This window comes from Podospora bellae-mahoneyi, chromosome 3, assembly GCF_035222275.1.
Source record: "Podospora bellae-mahoneyi strain CBS 112042 chromosome 3, whole genome shotgun sequence".
In the NCBI taxonomy this organism is placed as follows: domain Eukaryota; kingdom Fungi; phylum Ascomycota; class Sordariomycetes; order Sordariales; family Podosporaceae; genus Podospora; species Podospora bellae-mahoneyi.
The window spans coordinates 3,515,474-3,534,099 of NC_085882.1; the positions used below are offsets into that span (position 1 = coordinate 3,515,474).

The 18,626-nt window shown below is 53.4% G+C and overlaps 7 protein-coding genes across 7 annotated transcripts; 3 read left to right on the plus strand and 4 right to left on the minus strand.

Annotated features, from left to right (window-relative positions):
* Window positions 1–156: 156 nt before the first annotated feature.
* On the minus strand, window positions 157–4,153 carry CDC60 (cytosolic leucyl tRNA synthetase; the record flags this gene model as incomplete). The annotated part of the gene is made up of 7 exons (XM_062878169.1): window positions 4,046–4,153; window positions 3,778–3,934; window positions 3,588–3,691; window positions 3,437–3,468; window positions 3,331–3,381; window positions 397–3,278; window positions 157–336 (listed from the first exon to the last, which is right to left on the minus strand). The coding sequence occupies exons 2-7, from the start codon at window positions 3,883–3,885 to the stop codon at window positions 157–159; spliced, it is 3,357 nt and encodes a 1,118-aa protein (XP_062734012.1). The 5' UTR covers window positions 3,886–3,934; window positions 4,046–4,153.
* A 121-nt stretch (window positions 4,154–4,274) lies between these two features.
* QC761_310260 (uncharacterized protein) lies at window positions 4,275–5,099 on the plus strand. The gene is made up of 3 exons (XM_062878170.1): window positions 4,275–4,664; window positions 4,729–4,790; window positions 4,849–5,099. Exons 1-3 carry the CDS (start codon window positions 4,418–4,420, stop codon window positions 4,939–4,941), a joined length of 402 nt encoding a protein of 133 aa, XP_062734013.1. The 5' UTR covers window positions 4,275–4,417; the 3' UTR covers window positions 4,942–5,099.
* On the minus strand, window positions 4,684–5,898 carry APS3 (Sigma-adaptin 3A). The gene is made up of 2 exons (XM_062878171.1): window positions 5,706–5,898; window positions 4,684–5,623 (listed from the first exon to the last, which is right to left on the minus strand). The coding sequence occupies exons 1-2, from the start codon at window positions 5,772–5,774 to the stop codon at window positions 5,093–5,095; spliced, it is 600 nt and encodes a 199-aa protein (XP_062734014.1). The 5' UTR covers window positions 5,775–5,898; the 3' UTR covers window positions 4,684–5,092.
* Window positions 5,899–6,005: 107 nt separating this feature from the next.
* On the plus strand, window positions 6,006–7,164 carry QC761_310280 (uncharacterized protein). The gene is made up of 2 exons (XM_062878172.1): window positions 6,006–6,571; window positions 6,635–7,164. The coding sequence occupies exons 1-2, from the start codon at window positions 6,209–6,211 to the stop codon at window positions 6,908–6,910; spliced, it is 639 nt and encodes a 212-aa protein (XP_062734015.1). The 5' UTR covers window positions 6,006–6,208; the 3' UTR covers window positions 6,911–7,164.
* A 698-nt stretch (window positions 7,165–7,862) lies between these two features.
* QC761_310290 (uncharacterized protein) lies at window positions 7,863–10,265 on the minus strand (the record flags this gene model as incomplete). The annotated part of the gene is made up of 2 exons (XM_062878173.1): window positions 8,926–10,265; window positions 7,863–8,863 (listed from the first exon to the last, which is right to left on the minus strand). Exons 1-2 carry the CDS (start codon window positions 9,158–9,160, stop codon window positions 7,863–7,865), a joined length of 1,236 nt encoding a protein of 411 aa, XP_062734016.1. The 5' UTR covers window positions 9,161–10,265.
* Window positions 10,266–10,410: 145 nt separating this feature from the next.
* On the minus strand, window positions 10,411–12,881 carry QC761_310300 (uncharacterized protein). Its single transcript, XM_062878174.1, is given in 5 exon segments — window positions 10,411–10,778; window positions 10,796–11,297; window positions 11,562–11,803; window positions 11,930–12,019; window positions 12,087–12,881. The coding sequence occupies 4 exon segments, from the start codon at window positions 12,146–12,148 to the stop codon at window positions 11,266–11,268; spliced, it is 426 nt and encodes a 141-aa protein (XP_062734017.1). The 5' UTR covers window positions 12,149–12,881; the 3' UTR covers window positions 10,411–10,778; window positions 10,796–11,265.
* A 1,618-nt stretch (window positions 12,882–14,499) lies between these two features.
* QC761_310310 (uncharacterized protein) lies at window positions 14,500–18,159 on the plus strand (the record flags this gene model as incomplete). Its single annotated transcript, XM_062878175.1, has 1 exon — window positions 14,500–18,159. One exon carries the CDS (start codon window positions 14,500–14,502, stop codon window positions 18,157–18,159), a length of 3,660 nt encoding a protein of 1,219 aa, XP_062734018.1.
* Between the last annotated feature and the right edge of the window lie 467 nt (window positions 18,160–18,626).

The following is an 18,626-nucleotide window of genomic DNA, read 5'->3' on the forward strand; positions in this document are numbered from 1 at the left end:
TCTGGATAAGAAAATTGTCAAAGCGAGTCTCTTTTATAACCTATCCTAGGCAATGCCGCGACCAAAGAAACTTGAGACGCTGAACCCCGTCATAGCGCTGGAATATGACTCCTTTTCATTTCCCATTTTACCATTTTTTCTTACTCCCGCCTACACCTATACGTTGGTAAAGAAGAAGCTTGGCTGGCCGGGCAGGGCAGCTTCGGCAACAGGAGCAGTGACCTCCACCTCCGCACCATTGGCAGTCAGGTCCTTGCCCTGCTTGCTTCCCTCCTGCACGGCAACGATCTGGACTGACTCGAGACCGGCAGCGCGCTTGAGACCTGGGACCATGGCCTAGAAATGAATTGTTAGTTACCTTATCTTTCTTCCTAAACAGAACGAGGGGTTACTCACCAAAAGAGTCTTCTTCTCATCAAACGCCAGCTTGCGCTCCAGCACAGCGCTGGCAGGCTCGCCATCTCTCAGACGCTTCTTCAGGGCCTGCACAAAAGGCATAGCCTTCTTCATCTCGCCCATCTTGCCGATGCGGCCGTTGAGCTCCTTGTCGTCAATCTTTTGGCTGTTGGTAGCCGGATCCCAGACCTCCTTCAGCAGCTCAATGTACTTGGCCTGCCACGTGGGGAAGTCCTCAGTCAAGAAAATTGTGAGCTTCTTGGGCTTCTTGGGGTCAAAGTCACTTTGTCTGCCCTTGGCCATCTTCTTGAGCTGAGAAGCTTCAGCAGAGTTGATGTTGGAGGACGTCTGGCGGACGTACTCGCGGGCCGCCGTGAGGCCAGCGTCCGAAGCAGGCACGTCAGGCCACCTGGCGAACTGGATGGAAGTCTTCTCGCCGAGAATCTCTTGCCAAACGAAGTCGGCCCAGTGAGGGGCAATGGGGGTGAGCAGAAGAGCCTGGAGTCTGATGTACTTGAACACGAGGTCCTTGTGAAGAGGAATGCCGGCAGCGGTGCAGGCCTCACGGTAGGTGTCACGGGCGTTGAGGAAGTCGTAGTGGCCGGCCTTGAGGGCAAGCTTGTACGAGGTATCCTCGTAGTGCTTCTTGGCCTCAGCAACCAGGGCGTTCATCTCGTTGTCGAACAAGACGTCCTGGAAGTCGTTGAGCTCACCAGTTCTCAGATTCTCGTCCTTGACAGTCTCCTCGATCCACTCCTTGTTGGTATAGAATCGGAGAATGGTGTTGTCGGCAACATCCTCGACGAAGTTGGAATCGGCAATGGTATCGCCAGCATCGGCAAGAGCCACACGGGCGGCATCGGCACCGTACTTCTTGACGACGTCATCCAAAGTCATGAAGTTGCCAGTGGACTTGGCCATCTTGGCACCGTTGAGCTGGAGATGGCCGTTGGCACGGACGGACTTGGGCCAGAACTCGCGGGGGAAGAGGGCGATATGGTTGTAGAGCCAGAAGGTGAGATGGTTGGGAATCAAGTCCTTACCGCTGACACGGAGGTCAAGAGGGTAGAAGTACTCGAAATCTCTGCGCATCCCCTGAAGGGTCTCCTTGGGGATACCGGACTTGGTAACGAGCTCATCAGTCAACTGTGTCCTGGCAAAGACATAGTCCCAGACCTCATCAATCATCTGCTCAGGGGCAATCTTCCCCTTGCCCTGCTCGCGGCCGAACAAGTCGGTGTGAAGCCATGGCACAAGAGTGTAGTAGGCCATGTAGATCGTAGAATCACTCAAACTCTCCACAAGGAAGGTGGGATCCCAAGGAAGCTTGGAGCCCAGGCCATAGGTTCTCGCGCAAGCCCACTGCTTCAGCCAGTTAAGCACTCCCTTGAAGGCATGCTGAGTGTCAGGAGAGTAGGTCTCGAGACCCTTGCCATCCTTGTTCTCGACATAGTCATAGGCAATAGTGCGCCATGAGTCCTCGCCATAGTCAATGTACCACTGGTCCATGAGAGCAACAGTGCACTCATCACCGGATCTGGACACGACCTTGTTCTCGGGCTCGGAGTAGGCAAAAGCCTCACCAGCCTTGATCAGCTGCTCTCTGACCTTGGGCTTGGCAGCCTCAACCTTCTCGCCTGCAAACTCGCCGACCTTCATGACACCCTGGTAGAAGCCCTCCTTGTACGCAAGCTCCTTGGCCTCCAGAAGCTGCTTGGCATCCTTGGGAGAGGCAATCTTGAGCTTCTTAACGAGGTAGGGAGCCAGAAGATCGGAGGTAGGGGTCTGAATGATGGGGATAATCTCCAGCTCAGCCCACTCCTTCTTGATGCCGTAGAAGTCGGCCTTCTTAGCAAGCTCAGTAACCATAGCATAATCATCTGGGGAGTCGGACGGCACGGATGTGACCACACCGGTACCCTTGGTAGCAAGGACAGACTCCATGGGCAAAACGCGAACCTCCTTGTGGAAAGACAGAGGAGCATTTACGACGGTTCCGATAAGGTCAGAGCCCAAGACATCGGCGGCCTTTTCAGGAACGCCCTCCTTCTCGAAGATGCCCTGGTACGCCATGTTTCTGGCAGCACGCTCGGTGATGACAAAGTACTCCTTTTCAGAAGCCTTATACAAACCGTAGGTGATGCTGGGGCCGACAAAGCAGCAGGTTTGACCATACATGGTCTCGGCTCTGAGGGTAGCAGGCACAAAGTACACCTTGGCGTCCTCGGGAATCTTGCCTTTGACAGCCTCGGCGGCCTTGGGAGCCCACTCAACGACCTTAAGCTTGAGAGCAGTGTACTCCTGAGGGAGGACACCCTCACCTTCACTTCGGTCGTGGTCCATGCAGGGCTGGCCGTCCTTGATGGAGTAGATTGTGTAACGCTTGCCGAACTTGATCTTCTCGAGCTCCTTCAAGCGGACCATTTGCCACCTGACGAAGGCATCGTAGTAGGGGTTCGCATCGGTCGTTACGAACTGACGTCTCCAGTCGATACGGGCACCAAAGTTGGTGAGATCCTTCTTGCACTCTGGTGGGAAGAACTGGAGCCAGTACTGAGGGTCGGCGAAGTGGTGAATCTCCTCCAGCGGGATGCCGACAGAGTTGAGGATCTGGAACTGATACTTGGCCTTGACGGTCTTCGCCGCAGCCTTGCCCTTCTTGGCATTGAACTTGGACAAGTCGTCCTTTGGCCCCTTGGCAGCGACAGGAGCCTCCTCAACCTCGTCCTCCTCCTTGTAGTTCTCGAAATCACGACCGAACATTTGGACTTCCTTCACGAGCTTGTCGGCGGAGGCCTTGATGGGAAGACCGGTGCAGTGGTAACCGAGGGGGAACAGGGTACGCTTGCCCTGCATCCTGGCGTAACCGGCATGGAACTCGACTATGCAAGGTTAGTACGCAATGCGCTGAGTTGGATATTAGAGGTTTCGTACTCTTGCTGAAACTGAAAGCATGGCCAGCGTGGAGACGGCCGTTCATATAAGCTACACGATCAGTCAGTGAACAGTCCATGTATATGCCAGCCGGGAACAAACATACGGTATGCGATTGTACCAAAAAACTTGGGGAACCTGTCGAGCTGTATTAGTGTCCATATCCCAAACCATGCGCAAACTCCTTTCCAGGTCTGAAATCCCCCCTCTCCTTCCAATCTGATATCTGCCTCTTTATTCCAGAAAGTTGAACATACTTCTCGCGCAGCTCATCGGCGGTGATGGACTCCAGGGGAAACTCGTCGATAGATGGCGCATCGACCTCGAACACATGGTCCTCCTCCCACTTTTGCTGGTATCTCTGTAGACCAAGGCGCATTGGCCGCGAGTTAGCCCAGCTCCCATAGCCTCCTGATAGGTGTATTTGTCTTCAGGTGGAAGGCGCACCTTTTCAATCTCAATAAGGGCATCTCTCTTCTCGGTACCCCTGAGCTCCTTGGTCTTGGAGGAGACAGCCAAGGTCTCCATGGCCTTGGGGAGGGTGGTGTCGGCCATACTGTGGTTGTTGTCGCAAAACACCGAATCGTTCGTTCGCACCGGCTTGCTAGAATTGGATATGTGTAAGTGGTGGTAAGAAAGGGAACGGTTTCTTGGGGGCAGAAATAAACCGGGGGCCCGATTTCGCAACAGCGGCAACAGGCAGGGGACTACACACCTTGGACTTGTTTTGAGTCAGGGACACGGGAACCTCACACACGCTCTCGTAGGCAGGGGAAATTTTGGCGGATGACTCCGCTGTCCGGCTGGCGACGGTACGGCACCATGGAATGGAGGGGCAAGAGCGCAACGCGGGGTTAATTCAAAAATCAGAGTGGGGAATAACCCACCACACAGCTGTGGCGGACAGGGGGTGAGCTGTGGCTTCTACCGGGATTCTAGCCACAGTTCAACCCAGCTTTGCCGTCAGGGCAATTATTTCTCTTGGCATTTTATAACGGTCATCGTCAGTCTTGGAGTCAATTCCATCCAAGTCTTGTCTTCGATAGCTCCCCCGTTTTCACAGCTCAGACATATCGCGCAGCCCACCATGTTCCCCACACTCATCAGACGCCTTGCACAGGCGCCCAAACCGCAAATACTCGAATCCGCACCCAAAGCCGCAAGCGAAGTACCCAAAACGAAGCTCAAGAAAGTCTGGCCACCTGACATGATGACCATGTCCCCGCAGCAGCAGCTCAGGTTTGAGAAGAAGTACAAAAGGAGGCTTAAGATGGCTACCCTCCGACCAGGGTGGGATAAGGGCGTGCGGTTGGCGCAATACTTTACAATCACATGTGGGTAGCTCTCCTTATATGCCCGTGCTGCCAAGTGATATTGTATTAATTGGCCTCTTTGTAGTTGTGCTTGTATATACGGCCCTCTTTATGGATTGGAAGGAAATGCCGAATCCTTATGGCGGAGTAAGCCATCTATCCCACCTTTCCCTCCTGCTCCATCCTTCTAACAGCCTCTCAAAAGATTCGGGAGTCATTTTGGGGATTCTTCGGCTCCTTTACCGAAGATACAAGAACGCTGGAACCTGCCCAACAGCCCAAGCCCAAGAGACCTTAGACTCTTGGTTCCAACACCCTCCTACATGTATTATAGTGTTCTCATCATCCGGAGTTCTGGCGTCGGAATACCCTGCAATAAATGGCGGCCGTTTGTATACCAACATATTGATGCTTGGTTCTCGTCTGTCTTTTAGGTGTCATGGAGAATATCACCTGCCATGCCAGACAAAGTTCCCACCCATTCCCTGGAATCCAGCAGCAGCCATAGCTCCCAGTCCTGCTCCTCCGCCACCCCTTGATCCCTCATTGACCGGCCTCTTGGCCACTGCTCCTTGTGCCCTTACACCCGCAACAATGCGCTCCATATTCGTCTCTATTACCACGCCGCCCACGATCATCTCGCCCAGTGTAGCATGTAGCGTCTCAAAGTTGAAGATCAAGTCCAGCTCACAGACGTTCTCAAATAATCTGTCCAGCGCCTCAACATAGACTTGAATAAGATCGATTAGTGCCAGTGGGGACTCGGTGGATGTTGAAATGACAATGAAGTAGAGTGTAGCGTAGTGACGGTAGGTTACGAGGGAAGGGACATCATTCTGTTCTGTGGCCGAGGAGGAGGACGAGGAGGTGCCTGAGGCGGCCAGTAAGGGTGGTAAAGGCAGGAAGTTGCAGGATCCGGGGGCGCGGTTGGAAACCAAGGTGAAGATCTCGGAGATGAGCCGTTGCTGGATGGAGGTTTCCTAAAGCAACAAAAGATGCAGAGGTTAGTGGGGTTGGCAAGGCCGGTTGGGCTGGAAGAAATAGACGAGAAAACATAATTACCAGCTGGGTGTAGAACTTTGTTAGGCGAGGCTGGCCTTGGCCGTTGAAGACTAGGAATGCGTTGATCATGGCTTGTGTGATTGCGGTGCGGTACGTGGTTTCTTGCGACTGATGCGTTTTGCAATGTTCCTGCGTTGGCTGGTGGGGGATGACGTGAAGCGTGCCAGCTAGCCAGGGACCTTGATAGCCCAGCGGACCGTGCGCCTGGCTCTCGGTTATCGTACTATTGGCCTGGTCCTGCCTGCCGCGAGCGGGTTAAAGGAAAATGTGGGGTAGCTGCCTCTCAAGGCTCAAAGCTCCCGTCCTGTCAATGTCATGGAACCAAGCTCGAATTGATCCTGGCTCCCATCTTCACTTCATTAACTTCAAGCTCACCATCTTCGTTGTTTGCATTGGTGACTGTGCTTATTATTTGGTATAAGCAGTATCAGCAACTCGCTCTTTGGCGGTTTGTGTATCTCATCTCTTCCACACAGCAAACACTCACCATACAATCACCTGCAATGGTTCGCTCAGGTCTCGCCAAGCTTGCCCGTGTGGTGGCCAGCCGTGGCATCCAGACGACTCGTGCCTCGCGCGCCACTCTTCCCAGCCTTTCAGCAGCTTCCACTTTCGTCCCAGCATTGCCACGGGCCTCTGCCCTCTCCGCCCGCTTCATTTCCAAGAGCTCGGCCACCCGCCACCAGGGCATCACCCCGGACAATCAGGATGTCACTCCAAAGGAGGAGACCCCGAAGCCCATCCGGACCCCAGCTGAAATCACAGACTCAGAGTACCATGCCCTGGCCGATGAGTATATGGACAGGCTCTTGCATCACCTCGAGGACCTAGCCGAGAGGAGAAGTGAGATGGATGTTGAGTACTCTGTGCGTTGCTTCCGATCTCTCCCATATGTTACATCCAACACAGCACTAACACCCAATCTCCAGGCTGGTGTCATGACCGTAGACTTTGGCCAAGACACCGGCACCTATGTGATCAACAAGCAGCCCCCCAACAAGCAAATCTGGCTCTCGTCTCCCATGTCGGGCCCCAAGCGTTACGATTACGTCGTCCTTGGTGAAGGTCAACATGAGAAGCAGGACACCGCGGCCGGAGACTGGGTGTACCTGAGGGACGGCACCACCTTGTCCGAGCTTTTCAAAAAGGAGATCGGTGTCGATATTAGTATGTCGATCGGTCAATATGGCGAACAGCCTCATTAGCATCGTTAGTTGGTGTGTGAGCATTTTGACGATTTTATGAATAGGGGATGACTGCAGGCATGTCAGCGTGTTTTGACTGGCTTTATTCATGTTAGCTACCTCTGGTGTTGTTGGAGCAGCAGTTAGGATCACGAGGTAGTCAATGTTTTGTACAATAGTGTATGATATGGCAATTGATGAGGGAAATGCCCAAATCAACAGTTTCGTCCGTAGGGACATTCAGTGCTTTGTTCAAACTCTCAAGTGCGTCATTGCCAGTTCAACTTGGTCAAATCATCATTCGTCCTTGCAAACGCCACATGATACTTCTGCGGGTGACTTCGGTGCTATGTGCTGTCAAACTGATGCCCAAAACCATAAAATGTTTGCTGGCTCGGGAACAAACAGAACACAACAGTCTAGGCTCAACATGAAGGCGTTTTGCAAAGGGGGGACAACTCAAATACAAACCCCCACGTTTCATTTCAAAGTCACAGACACACACAATGGAAGCCTCAACCCACATGCCCCAAACAACTTCCTCGGCCACCAGTAGCAACAGCAGCACAACAGATAGCTCAGCAGGGCCAAGAAATGAATATTCAGGAGAGAGAGTTGAGTTCTGTGTCAAAAACAGACCAACTAGCCAGATACTTGGAGGCCAGTATCATGCTCACTGGTATCGTAATTCTGCAGAGTAGCTAACAGCTGAGCTTCAGCAACTCAGCGTCTTTGTAGAACTGCCAATATATCTTCTCAAGTGCACAAGGAACCCCTTCACAAAGGCATGAACAAAACATCTCAGTCAAAACATGGCATATAATTAGCAGGGACCAAATTGAGCCGCCAACTCCGCCCCCCATTCTACCTCCCAGTGACATAAAAAGACAAATCCTCCATCTCAGTCCCAAATACCACCCATGTCCATTCCCAAATCCCCTACATTCCCCCCTCCCATTATTACCTCTCCCCCTTACAACCCTAAATCCTTATCCGCAAACCCTACCTTCCCACCCCCGATATCAAAAACAGCATACACTGCCTTCAAAAAGATATCCCCCAAAATCCCAAACTCCTCACTCATGAAAGGCTGCAAACCCCCCATACACCGCCCCGGCAAATCATCATACGTGGTATAATTCATATACCTCCCAGGAATCCTCGCCACCCACCCATTCGCAAACCCAATCTCGAAATCCGGCAACGTGGTATTGCAAGGATAGTGCCACAGCCCCCCAAAAGACCTGTCCGAAGTCGCGTTGGGCACCGCGTCGTAGTACATGTTCACAATATCCGGAGACAACAACATGAGCGTCGTGCCCGTGTCGGCAATCACCCGCCACTGGGAGATGTACCAATAGTTATGTCCGACAACATGCAGACCCGTAAAGTTAAACTCCCAAAAGGTCGAATTGGGCAGGAGTGGCGTGTAATTGATCTCTCCAATGTGTCGGTGGTGGTCGATGTAACCAAACGTGTAGGCTCCTTCATCTGATTGGTACCGCAAGTCAGCTGTGAAGACCGGTTTGTCGAGATGACTTTTGAGGGTTGAAAGAACGGTAGGCTGCTTGGGTCTGACCTGGCTGTGGAGGTTATACGCCAAACCAAAAATGCCGTCAATGTCCTTGTCCGAGGAGAGCGATTGGGAGACGTCCACAGCGGATTGAACCACCGCGTTGTGAAGAGGGATTCCCCCAATGTCGATGCTGTCGTGATAGACGTGGCCCCAGGCGTAACTACTGTCGCCGTAGGTGATCCTCCACTCGCTTCCGTTTAGGAGCTCGGCGGTGGACGACTTTTCCAACTCAAAGATGTCTTCGCGGCGCGTCTTGGTCTTGGTCTCGGAGGAGTAGACCCAAACGTCGGCGCTGCCGGTGTCGAGGTCGACGTTGAGGTACTGGAAGGGTGTTCCGAATCCGACTCGGCTGAGGTATTCGCGATCACCCATAATGCTCTCCGCGTTGACATCGCCCGCTAATCGACACGGGTTAGTCAAGATACCTTCTTCATGAAGGGGGGAGTTTGTTTCAACTTACTTTCTCCTCCTCCTCTGAAACTGTTTGTCGCATTATCCAGCTCGTCATCCATAGGCACACCCCATTTCTTGAGAGCGCGAGAATACTGCAGACGACCATTGGGAGCATACCCAGGATTTCGGGGCAGGTCGACAGTAACCGACCTTTTCGTCACCTTCTGGCCGGTCGAGGTAGGAATGGCATGAATGAAAGTCGAAAAAATGCTCATCAAGAGCATAAAGAATAAGGTGGCCATCGTATCGATGCCCAAAAGGGAGCGGGAATGGGGATCGAGTGAAAAATAAATGAAGAAAAAGAGAGAGTGACTGGTAAAAGGAAAAGAAAAAGTCGTGAGGGAGCGAACGAGTCTTGTTTTATTGAAAGGCAGGTGAATAAATAAAAAAGAGTGGTGTGATGTGGTGCTGTCGGTCAGGAGCCGTGCCAGGTTGATGTTGGCAGACAGGTGTCACAGGTTGAGTGAGGTTGCTCTTCCCCGGCGGCTACCGACAGGGCGTACCTACCTAAGGTAAGGAAATAAAGAATCTGGGATGCGTGGAAAAGGTCGAAAGATGCAAGCAAGCGGAGCGTGGAAATAACTGAGATCCCCGGCCATGTGTCACAGGAGGAAGGCACCACTGAAGGTGAGGGGACCATCCACCGCTCAACAATGCTTATTTTGGAGCAACATAGTGGGATCAAAAAAGAACCTCCACTGCCTCATGTGGGGTCGGTCAGCGTCGTCATGTTGTTTATTGTGTTCCTGTAACCATTCTCTCTTTCTCGCAAACGCTCCCCCTTACCAATCACACCCTCTCCCTCGCGCCTTTGGATCCCCCTCCGACCTCGAGCCGCCTTGGAAACACTCGAGAAATCTTCTCCTCCGAGGTCTCTCTGCCCATCCAAGGTCATCCCATCCCCCATCAACCCCTTTATTTCCCTCTGTCTCAGTCCCCCCTCGTCCTTCGAAACCAAAAATTTATAACCAATTCTCCCCGTGTCACCCTCAGGGCGTCCCCATTCAGGGCCCCTTCCACAAAAACCGGCCATCCACATTATTTCCACGACTCACCTTCACTACACGTTGCCAACACGCCCCCCCCTCTCAACCGACCGCTTACCCGCATGTACATTACATTACCTACCTCTTCTCATCTCACAGAAAAGACCTCAGCAGCAAGACGTGTCCATCCGCTGTCGTGCCCACCGCTCGTTTCCACCGCAAGCCTCTCTGTACACTACTAACCTCGCCCGGGATACCTTAACTTCCTCAATCCAAACTCCTGGATACTTGCAGAACCCATCACACGAAGCACAAAAAGAAAAGAACGGAGAATCCCGACCACCTAAAACCCAGATGACTGGATACTCGCAGTCCATTGCCCATCTGGCACTGGAAACACAGAACACACACACACATAACAAAACTCACACATGACCTGCACTCAGCCCAAAAAGGAGAGACTCGGGTGCCACCCATGTGGATATAGCTGAACATCCTGAGAGTTGTGCACAACACCGGAAAAATGCATGATTTTTTCATAGTTATTCGTTGTGGTAGTTTACTTTCCAGTAAGTAGTGCAAAGACAACTTTCCATGATGCCGACATGCTTGCTGCTGCAATTCGAGATATGCGTCTATGTACAATATGTCCTCTCTCTTCCCCTATCCTGACCTCAACACTCTCTCCTCTTTTCCCCCGTCTTTCCCATCGTCTGCCCACCCTCCCGAACCAGATATATCACCATGTATACTTATCTGATCCATATTCCCTTGTACACCGTCTTCATCTCCCCCTATAGTTTCGTTCCTCGTGTCATTATTCTGTAGTCAAATCGATACCCAGAGGTTGTGTAAAAACCCAAGTTCATCCAAACACAAAACAAAAGAATGTTATTGAGAAGAGAATGCCCCAAAAAAAGAACAAGAGGAGAAGAGCTACCAAGGGAGAATAAACAAAAGTGCAGTCAAGAGAAGTCGGCGGGCAGATGTAGGTTTGGACGGCGGGGAAACGAGGAAACAAGGCGAGCTTGGCGTGCATACGCCTTCTCCACATGGGCGCGTGGAGTAAAACGTCAGGGCTGCAGCTGCTCGTGTGCTAAGGTCGAGGATGAAGCAAGTCAAACTGCCGGCGAGAAATTGGTGAAAATAGGGGTATTATTAGAAATGTGGCTGGCAGCGTACGTGGCGTGGTATGGCGTCGCGGTCAGCAAGAGGGTATTATGCGTGGTGGAAAAATGTCATCATCGATGATATATGTGTGGCTGTAGGGCGTGTATGATATGGTCGTCGCGTAAAAAAGTGATGATGGCCGTGATGCTCGCATGAGGTGGAAAACAAGAAACGCAAGGGGGAGAGACAATCTAGGAATCCTGTCGTCTTTCACGGTCACCGTCTGAAAGGCCGGGAACAATAACATAGTCAGCAAATGTTGTACTCGAGGACATGGACGACGCGGTCAAGGATTTGATCGAGTCGGCATCCCCTCCGACTGGCGCAGGGACATGAGGATGAGGCATGGAACCTCGCGCAGGTGCCGCAGAGGGGTACCCGTGCAGGTGCGTTTGCGATTGTGCGTGCGCATAGCCTGGTGCTGCCGCGGCTCCAGTCGATCGGGGATGGTGGTGATGAGGACGGAGGACGAGATGGCGATATTCACCTTCGCTTTCCACAGGTGTGGGCGGGAGAGCTCCCGGAACGGCCTGCTGGCCTTGCCGCGCTGTTCCTGGGCGGCTGCCGCCGCCATACTTGTGTTGGTCTTTCTCGGCCGCCGAGGCTGCTGTCCTCGAGCTGTCGCCAGCACCCGTCTGTGGCTTGCCTCCCTTCAACCGCTCTTCCATCTCACGAATGCGCCGCTCGAGGGCCTCGAGCTCCGAAGTCTGGTTGTCAATCTCCTTCTTCCTAAACGTGGGTGCCGTCTGTCAGTGTCCAGAACTTCGGCATCGTGAGGGGTTGAGGTGCTTGCTGCATTGCGCGCGCAACGCCCAAGCTCCTGGTGGGGTTCAGGGAGAGCTGCCTGCGACTGACCGTTTATCAACTTGCTCGTCGAGGTCTGCAACACTGTTGTCGATGCGGAAAATGTTCATGAGCTCTTCCGAAAACACTTTGGCAATAGTCCTGCATAATTGGGCAACAGCTGTCAGTTTTGGACCCTTCGATCGGTGGGCATTAGGGAGAAACGCACGATTGCGGGCGGCGGCCATTGGGCTTCCAGTCGCGGTCGAGCTCTTCGTCAGTGGGAGACATTTTGGTGACAGTTGTGAGGGATAAAACGGTGCGACGGTTGGAGAAAAGCCGTTGGGAACGGGGAGACAAGATGGCCGAGGTCGAAGAACGATGAGGTGCTGGGTCGGGATCGAGTTGAGTCGAAGGTCGAGTCGAGCGAGGTTGCCAGTTTCAAGGCAAGTCCCGTTCATAATTAAAGGGTCCCAGCTGGCTGGCAAGCGGCAGGGGGGTTTAGTGAGTGCCCTTGTGCTGTGCACTGCGACCCAAGTGTGTCACCAGCCCAAGAGCCTAATTTGGGATGGTCGCGCCGATAGCCAGGGGTTTAGTGCCGCATGGACAATGCAATGAGTGTCTGGAGATCCAAAGCATGTCGGAATAAAGAAGAGGTGATATCGGAAACGTGATGGGTGTCGTCTCCCCGTCATTGACCTTTTTTGCTATCTAGATCCGTCCAGATGACGAGGTGTTGCTGTCCCTCCTGACTCAACACCTCACTGAGGAACCGACAGCCTGCCTTGATCTTGATGGAAACTGGCACGGCAATTCATATCCGGCGAGTGTCTCCGCGATGCGGTCATTCCGAGTGGTTTTTCTCTTCCTTAATAAAACAACGCTGCGCCAAGAGGCGTCTGTAATGTGTCTCTCGACGAGTGGGCGGCAAATGTTTGTGGGATAGCTGAGATTTGGATCATCTCCACGAAGCCCCACTGTGAGATTAGCATAACTTTGAGACAGCGATTTGTGCTCATGGGCGCATGAATTTTTCATTTCTTCAACATCTGATTCAGCATATATACTTTGTATTCACAGGATCATCCTTTTTGGCCACAAGGAGAGAACATCACGGGTCGGCCGAGTTTGAGCAGCTGGGCGCTGTATTAGGCAATAATGGGAACGAGATACGATTTGTTTGATACCAAGGCGAGGGCACTAACAATTACTGCGAGGTCTCTAACAACTGGTTCGGCGCATGACCTGTCCACAGTCATCATTCCATTCCAAATGACCAGCTAGGTTGACCATTCAGAAATATGGGAACTCGGTGACTCAGTATGAACTTGTAGCTCCTTCTACACACAGAATTCCACGAGGTTTATTTGCGTGGACTATACTATAAACCCTTCTATCACGTACATCTCAGCACCCTCATGCCAAGATTTCAGGGGTGAAAGTATTGCCCGAAAGCTTGAAAGCACAGACCAGCATTCCCGACTTGATGCGATCATGATCACAACCGCTTCAAAAATTGCTTAGAAACTCTTGTAGAGGGCAGGAAGCCCAGTGTTCCAGTCCGTAATTCGGAAATGTACTTCGCCTTGAAGTGTGTCTTTGTAGCCTTGAGGTGCTTTACGTTGGTGGGGGTAAAGAACTTGGTCACTGGCAGTGGGCAATGTAGTCAAGTTGACATTGTTTGATGGGCTCTACCGCCTGGTGTGTCTAAACTTGAACATCTTTCCTGATTGCACGGGCTCATGGCTGAAGTTGGTCTACCATTTGCTTGTTTGACAGCCCGAAAAAGGACAGTAGCTCCGGGCAAATTGATGGGGAAATAGTCCAACTGTGGGTGGGAAACCAGGAAGTGTTGCAATGACGTTCTGATCTTATCTTATCAGGTGAGCAAGGATCAAGGCTATCTCAAGGACATAATTCAATGTCGAGTGAATAGCGCTGACTTCAGGATAGATGAGCCAAAATGCAGCTATGGTATAGAAGTACGGAACCTGTTTAAAAACATTCCACTGCACATCTGACGCTCAAAACTCTTCTTCAGCCACAAACTTGGGATGGGTGTATGTTCAAGTTAGGGTTACATACCGGCTTTCGAGTTTTATCAGTGCACTATTCACCCACGTGACAGTCTGAGCCCGGCCTTGGCTTCCCGTCTGGCGCGGCGAGTTCTGAATTGGATTCCCCTCAGCGCGCCTCAGGTCTTTTGATTGCACCACCAATACACGGCATCACAGCGCTCGACCGCATCAAGAATCAAGACGATCCACGACACCAACCGCCAACTCACGTGATTGTCCTGTCGCGACCGGAAAAATCATCTTCAGCGACACAACCACGACAACACCACCAGCCAAGACCCGCAGACAAGAACCTCGACGGCTGCACGCTTCCCCAATCAATTTGGCCATTTAACCCACATAATCGCTATCTTCGATACCCGGAGCCTTGAGCTCAGGCTGCCGGTGAGTCTAGATGGTCTTGGCGCACCCACGCGTATGGTGACGCGCGATGAAGCTTCTACAGAGCAGATCAGAGCATTGCATCGCTGACCTTGTCCGTAACCACAGATCGTGGCGCCTGTACATCTTCTCCCCCAGAGGCGTGACAACTCCTTGGGCCCCCCACCGGGTGGAGTCTGGGGCATGAATACTCCGGCGAACCCGACGACATTCCCAGTATCGTCCTTCACATCGCTCGAGCTCGTGTTCCTCTTTCGAGGTGTCAACAAGTTTGGCATCGACCCCGCTGCCTTTCCACAGATCTCCAATGTTCTGCGGGACAACAGCGGCCTCAAGAGGCAGCCGACCTTCGATGCCCAAAGGTTGAGCCCCGAGGCTCTGCAGAAGGTCTTTCTGTATCTTGTTGGTCAAGAGATCCGGGCCGATCATGTCGGCAGCATGCCTGGGCCAGATGGCCCTCTCTCTCCTGCCTCCAAGAAGAGAAGGCTTGATACTCTTACGCTACCGAGCTGGAAGGATGTTCACCAGCACATCGATAAGGTGCAGCAAGCCTACGACAAGGTGTTCGACTCCTACATCGAGAGCGCTGTTCAAGAGATCGATCATCTGGAGGAAGCATACAGGAAGACAGAGGCAGAGCTAGAGCAGCTCCAACTGGCCGAATCACAAGCTAGCGAGGAGGCCAAACAGCAAAAGGAAGAGGTCATCGAGGATAAAGGGGTACAAGTGAATGGAGTTGGTGATATCAAACCGAAGACAGGCCCGGCGATCGTCAATGGCATCCATCCGTCTCCAAAGGCCTCGCCCAAACCATCACCACAGCTACCGCCGTCTCAGTTACCGCAGTCTCAGCTACCACACCACGCGCAATCCCAGCCCCGGCAACACCTTCAACAACATCCCCAGCAACAGCATCAACAACAGAATTTGCAGCAGTCTATGCAACAGCCTTTACAGCGGCCACAGCAGCTGACGCCACAGCCCCATGTGCCTCAAGTGTCTCAGCCATCGCAACCGCCGCAACCCCCTCAACCACCGCAGTTACCCCAGCTGCAACAGCTGCAGCTACCACTGCAATCACCACAGACACTGCATCAAGCACAGCCGCCACAGCATGGCCATGTACCACAGCAAACACATGTGCAGCAAGGGCAGCTGCCACAGCAAGCACAGCAAGCACAGCAAGGTCTCCAACAAGGGCAACGGCTACCGGGACAGGGACAGCCCTCACAGCAGCTGCATCAAGGACAGCCAGCTCAACATATGGTTCAAGGACAACCGCCACAGCAAGTCCAGCCATTGCAGCAACCAAACCCATTGCCACACGTCCAGCAGTCACAGCAATCGCAGCAACCACAACCACCGTTGCGGCCACTGCAGCCTCTGCTCCCACATCTTGCACCCCGTCAAGATGCCAGAAACGGACTTGGCTCTCCACATTCCCAGCATGCTTCTCTCGATAAAGCAGGTCCGGCCCCTCGTCCTCCCACCTTGAATCACCCGCCCACCACTCGTTCACCACAGCTTGGCCATCCCGACGTCTCAAGGGGTCCTTCTGCCAGACCTTCAGAGCCGCCAAAGTCGCTCGGTGGATCGCCGCAAGTTCTCCAAGCACCGCAAGGGGTGCCCTCTTTCCAACCATTGTCCCAGTCGCCTGCTCCAGCTCCTGCCGCAGACGGCCTGCAGAGGCCAGATGGCGTTGCGAGAGCACATCAGTCTCCGGGCCCTCTGCCAGCGAGCCCGCATATGCCGCCGTCGCAGTCACAGTTGAAATGGGAGCCGCCATATCAACCCTCTTCTGGCGCTCGGCCCCCGATGAACTCGCCATTACAACACGGCCCTAATGTGTTTTCTCCCCCTCCGCATATGGTGGCTTCCCAACGGCCACCACCGATCTCGTCTCCTTTGCAAGGGCAAACAAACAGGCCGTTGCCACAGCAGGTTTTGCACCCCCCTCATACTCATACGACGGGTCAATTTGTGCCTCTTCAACCAACACCTGTTCGGCCCGCTATAGACGCAACAAACAGGCAGCCACCGCCGGTTTCGAGCCCAGGGCCGAACAACACGGTGCAGTCCCCTTTCCATCCTGGGCCATACCACAACTATCCCGTTCCGTCGTCCCCTCACCCAACTCAACCTCAGCAACATGCTCCTAAAGCCCCTCAACATGGCGCTGTCACACATCCTCCTTCAGTACGGAGCCCGGCCGTTGCTTCGCCCGCCTCTACATCAGGGATTCATCTGCCACGATCTAATCAAGGACTGGCGGCTCCTTCTCAACAACGACCACAATCGCTGCCTCACTTGCAAGCGCCTTCGCCATATCCCCAAGCTACTCATCCTCCTGCTGTACCCTCACCAGCTGGCCCCCAAAATGGAGGATACAGTTCCCCATATCACCCTCCCCGGCCTGCTCCAGTGGAACGTATCCATCCACGTGCGCCTGCGACAACGACGCCTGTTCCACCCGCTAGATTCGGGCCTGCGCCGTCTGCCCCCCAGACGCCGGCTGTTATGCAACAGCAGCCCTTCGTCATTTCGGCTAAGATGACAAAGTGGAAGACGGAATCCACTCCTTCGACGCCGAAGGGTGGACTTGAATTTCAGTTTGGGTGGGATGAGAAGCCTAGTCCACAGACTGAACCAATCAGTCCCGTTCTGGAACCGGCGCCCTTGCCATCAGCCGCCCCCCACGAGTCACCAAAGAAAGCACCAGAGCAATCGCAGGCTAAACAGACCCCGAGTTCCTCAGGTAAGCCCGGTAGATCAAGGGTGCCTCAGTCAACCAGGGATGCAACCTCTCCCTCTCCAGTGGCGTCCGGGTTAAGGAATACATCTGTCAAGGCTACCGAAGAGGTGGTGCTACCCATAAATGAGCCGGATGTACCCAAGATCAAGGATGAGGCCATGACGCCGCGCCCAACCACCGAGACTGGCGACACCGCAGCAGATGAGAGTATCTCCAACAGACCGAATCCGGCACGCTCAACTAAGCGGAAACGAGACGAATCTACGCCAGCCTCGGTCCAATCCCCAAGGGGACGACAGCTGACAGATGCATCCCGTGATGATTCGATGCCGCCTAATATGCCCAATGTCGTCCTCTGGACCCGCTCTTTCCACAAGGTCAGCGGCTCTGCCATGGAGTCGATTGTCGGCCACCGGTCAGCCAACATGTTTGCTGCCCCCATCCGAGAGAAGGACGCACCGGGCTATCATAAGGTGATCAAACAGCCCCAGGACCTGAAAACCATCCGCAGTGCCATCGCCCACGGGAACAAGGCCGCCGCGCAAGCAGCCGCTGCTTTGCCGGGGGGTGACCCAGGCGGTAGCTGCTGGCTCCCTCGGACAGAAGAGCTTGTCCCACCAAAGAGCATCATCAACTCTGGCCAGCTCGACCGCGAGCTCTCTCACATTTTTGCCAACTGCATCATGTACAATCCCGACCCGTGGCACGGACCAGGCCCGGCTTTCCTACCCCAGGAGGATGATTCTGAGGGACTGGAAGCTGGCGCGCACCAGGATAATGTCGTGGGGTACAAGGTGGACGAGTTTGGGATCGTCAACGATGCCCGCGCCATGTTTATCGAGGTCGAGCAGCATGTTAGTGAGTTGCGCTCGGCGGAGAAGCGTAGTGCGCCCCCCGGTGGTGGACATGCTGCGGGGGCGGAGGGTGTGTTTACTGGGACGAGCACAAGGCAGGCTAGCGTTGCGATGCAACATGGCGATGGCGGTTCCAAGGATGACGTGTCTGGTGCAGAGGAACAGGACGAGCAGACGGCGACCGAGACGGAGAATAATGACGGGAGATCCAAGAGAAGGCGAACGGGGAGAGCCTAGATGGGGAGATCTCTTGGTAGCAATGCGCTCACAGGATATGAGAAAAGACAAGGGTCACTGGGAAAAGCAAGACCCAGGCAGAAAACGTATGGTGGACGTTGGGCCCGAGACTTTTGCTCAAAATGAAGCTTTGTTTGGATTCATGTATCAATAAATGGGCGGGGACCAATGTTGATGTCCATCACCGTATTATAGTATAAGAGCATCGCCCTGGGATGTTATACACAACAGAGCACACTCTACCTCTTGTGGTCACTATCTGTGTTCACCGGCACGGTTGATGAGGGGCACGCGAGGGGCGATATCTTTGTGGAAGCACTCAAACACACTCTTGTCAACGTTGAGACAGCTAGCGCTGCTGAGGGTGGACACAGCTTTGATTGACGATGGCTGCCAAGTAACTGTACTTTTCTGAACCCTATTCGTTAAAGCGCTGTTTCGAAGCGCTGAACCCCTCTTCAGTCCCT